Source organism: Rhincodon typus, unplaced genomic scaffold, assembly GCF_021869965.1.
Source record: "Rhincodon typus isolate 14 unplaced genomic scaffold, sRhiTyp1.1 hic_rhity00016430, whole genome shotgun sequence".
Taxonomy (NCBI): domain Eukaryota; kingdom Metazoa; phylum Chordata; class Chondrichthyes; order Orectolobiformes; family Rhincodontidae; genus Rhincodon; species Rhincodon typus.
The window spans coordinates 1-3,100 of record NW_025982068.1 but is presented as its reverse complement, the minus strand read 5'-3'; the positions used below and the strand labels follow the sequence as shown (position 1 = coordinate 3,100).

Below are 3,100 nucleotides of genomic sequence, written 5' to 3'. Positions count from 1 at the left end.
ATCCCAGAGCCTGGTGGAAACCAACTGTACCCCTCGCTAAGCCAACTCGAAAGCAAAATACCAAAGAGACCCAAATCCTCCACTGAGTCCGGAGATGATGAGGAGCTCTGTTTAGCTCTCTTCCAGACCAAGCAATGCAAAATCTGGTCCCAGCTGAAAACTGGGGGGATCGAATACAAATATGAATGGGTCGCCTTGTCCAGACACAACCCCGCGCTGCCAAAGATGATGGATAATTTATCCAAAGAACGTCTCCCCTGCCCCTGCCCCTCTGAAAATCATGGGAGGCTTAAAGACCTGGCAGTAACTGGAATGGCTGCGAAGGAAAAAGAAACAGAGGGGAAGACAGAGAAAAGAGAGAAGAGAAGAGACGAGACGAGAAGAGAAACGAGACGAGACGAGAACAGAGAAGAGACGAGAACAGACAAGAGACCAACAAAGAAGAGCCTGACAGGGAGATCCCAACAGAGAAGACAAGACAAGACAAGACAAGATAAGACAAGAGAGAGAAAGAAGAGAGAGAAGAGAGGTGAGAGAGAAAAGAGAGGAGAGACAGAGAAGAGAAGAGAGAGAGACAGAAAGAGACAGAGAGAGAAAAGGAGAAGAGAAGAGAGAAGAGAGAGAGGAGAGAGAAGAGAGAGAGGAGAGTGAGAGAAGAGAGCAAAAAGACAGAAGACAGAGAGAGGAAAGACAAGAAAAGAGAGAGAAAAGGAGAGAGAGAGACAGGAGAGAGAGGTGAGAGAGAGAAGAGAAGAGGGAGAGAAAAGAAGAACAGACAGAAAGAACAGAGAGAGAGGAGAGAGAAGAGTAGAGAGAGAGAAGTCTGGAGAGAGAGGAGATAAGAGAGAAGTGAGAGAAGACAGAGGAGCGAGAGAGAGAGGAGCGAGAGAGAGAGAGAAGCGAGAGCGAGAGAAGCGAAAGAGAGAGAAGAGACGTGTGGAAAGAGGAGAGAGGGTGGGAGCAGAGAGAGAGAGAAGAGTGAGAGTGAGAGAGAGAGAGAGGAGACAGGGACAACTATAGGGACAGAGAGAGAAGAGAGAGGAGAGTTGAGAAGAGAGAGTGACAGGAGAGAAGACAGAGAGAGTGAAGCAAGGGAGACAGAGAGAGAGAAGAAAAGAGGAGAGAGAGAAAAGGAGAGAAAGAGAGAGACAGAGACAGGACAGTGAGGTGAGAGAGAGAAGAAAAGAGAGAAAGAAGAGAAAAGAGAGAAGAGAGGGAGAGAGAAGAGAAGAGAGTGAGGAGAGAGAGAGACAGACAGAGAGACAGAGCGAAAAGGAGAGAGAGAAAATATAGAGCAGACAGCAGAGCAGAGGACAGAGATGAGAGAGAGAGGTGAGAGAGAAGAGAAGAGAGAGAGAAAAGAAGAAAAGAGAGAGAGAAAAGAAGAAAAGAGAGAGGGAGAGGGAAGAGAGGGAGAGGGAAGAGAGGGAGAAGAGCGAGACGCAAGAAGAGTGAGACGCGAGAAGAGCGAGAGAGAGAGGAGAAGAGAGAAGAGAAGAGGTGAGAGAGAAGAGGAGAGGTCAAGAAGAGGAGAGAGAAAGAAGAGAAGAGAGAAGAGACAGACAGAGAGAGACAGCGAGAGAGAGAACAGAGGAGAGGGGAGAGGTTAGAAAGGAGAGAGGTTAGAGCGGGAGAGAGAAGAGAGGGAGTGAGAAGAGAGGGAGACAGAAGGGAGGAGAGACAGAGGAGCGAGAGTACAGAGGGAGAGAGAAGAGAAGAGAACAGGGAAGTGAGAGAGAAGAGAAGAGAGGGGGAAGCGAGAGAGGGAAGCGAGAGAACAGACGGAGGGAGGAACGAGAGAGAAGAGAGAAGAGTAGAAAGAGAGAAGAGAGAGAAGAGAGAAAAGCAGACAGCAGAGAGCAAAGCAGGGAGAAGAGAGAAGAGAGACAAGACAGAGAGAAGAGAGAGAGAAAACAGAGAAGAGACAGCAGAGAGAAAAAAGACAGAAGACAGAGAGGAAAGATGAGAAAAGAGAGAGAAAAGGAGAGAGCGAGAGAGAGAGAGAAAAGGAGAGAGCGAGAGAGAGAGAGACAGGAGAGACAGAGAGGTGAGAGAGAAGAGAAGAGGGAGAGAAAAGAAGAAGTGAGTGAGAGAACAGAGAGAGACGAGAGAGAAGAGTAGAGAGAGAGAAGACAGAAGAGAAGAGAGAGGGAAGACAGAAGAGAAGAGAGAAAGAACAGAAGAGAGAGAAGAGAGAGAGAAAAGAAGAAAAGAGAGAGAGAACAGAGAGAAGAGATGGAGAGAGGAGCGAGAGAGAGAGAGAAGAGCAGAAAGCAGAGAGCAGAGCACAGAGAAGAGACAAGAGAGACAAGAGAAAGAGAAGACAGAGACAAGAGAGAGACAAAACAGAAAGAAGACTGAGAGAAGACAGAAGAGAGAGGGAAGAGTGGAGAGGGGGAAGAGTGGAGAGGGGGAAGAGTGGAGAGGGGGAAGTGAGAGAGAGGGAAGTGAGAGAGAGGGAAGCGAGAGAGAGAGAGAGAAGAGGAGAGAGGAGAGAGAGGAGACAGGAGAGAGAGGAGAGAGGGGAGAGAGGAGCGTGGAGAGAGGGAGGAGACAGAGACAGAGAAGGGACACAGAGATAGATGAGAATAGAGAAGAGTAGAGAGAAGAGAAGAGAAAGAAGAGACAGACGAGTAGAGAGAGAAGAGAGAAGGGAGAAGAGATGGGAGAGAGAAGAGAGGAGAGAGAGAGGAGAGAGAGAAAGAGAACAGGAAAGAGAGAGAAGTGTAGAGAGAGAGAAGTATAGAGAGAGGAGAGGGCAGAGGGCAAAGGGCAGAGAGCAAACAGCAGAGAGCAAAGGGCAGAGAGGAGAGAGGAGTGAGGACAGAGAAGACAGAGAGGACAGGCAAGACAGAGGAGACAGGCAAGACAGAGGAGACAGGGAGGACAGAGGAGACAGGGAGAACAGAGAGAGGGAGAACAGAGAGAGGGAGAGAAGCGAGAGAGAGAAGAGAGAGAGAAGCAAGAGAGAGGGGAGAGGAGAGGGAGAGAGAGACCGGGCAAGAGACACTGGGCGATAGAGACCGGGCGAGAGAGAGGAGAAGAGAAGAGAAAGAGAGAGAGAAAAAAGAGAGAGAGAAGACAGAGAGAGAGAAAAGAG

General features: G+C 49.0%; 1 protein-coding gene across 1 annotated transcript; it reads left to right on the top strand.

The window, feature by feature from the left end:
• Window positions 1-705: 705 nt before the first annotated feature.
• Window positions 706-2,121, top strand: LOC125482755 (putative uncharacterized protein DDB_G0271982; the record flags this gene model as incomplete). Its single annotated transcript, XM_048594887.1, has 3 exons — window positions 706-735; window positions 860-934; window positions 1,966-2,121. Coding segments are annotated over 3 exons (261 nt in total), but the record flags the coding sequence as incomplete, so codon positions are not given.
• Window positions 2,122-3,100: the final 979 nt, after the last annotated feature.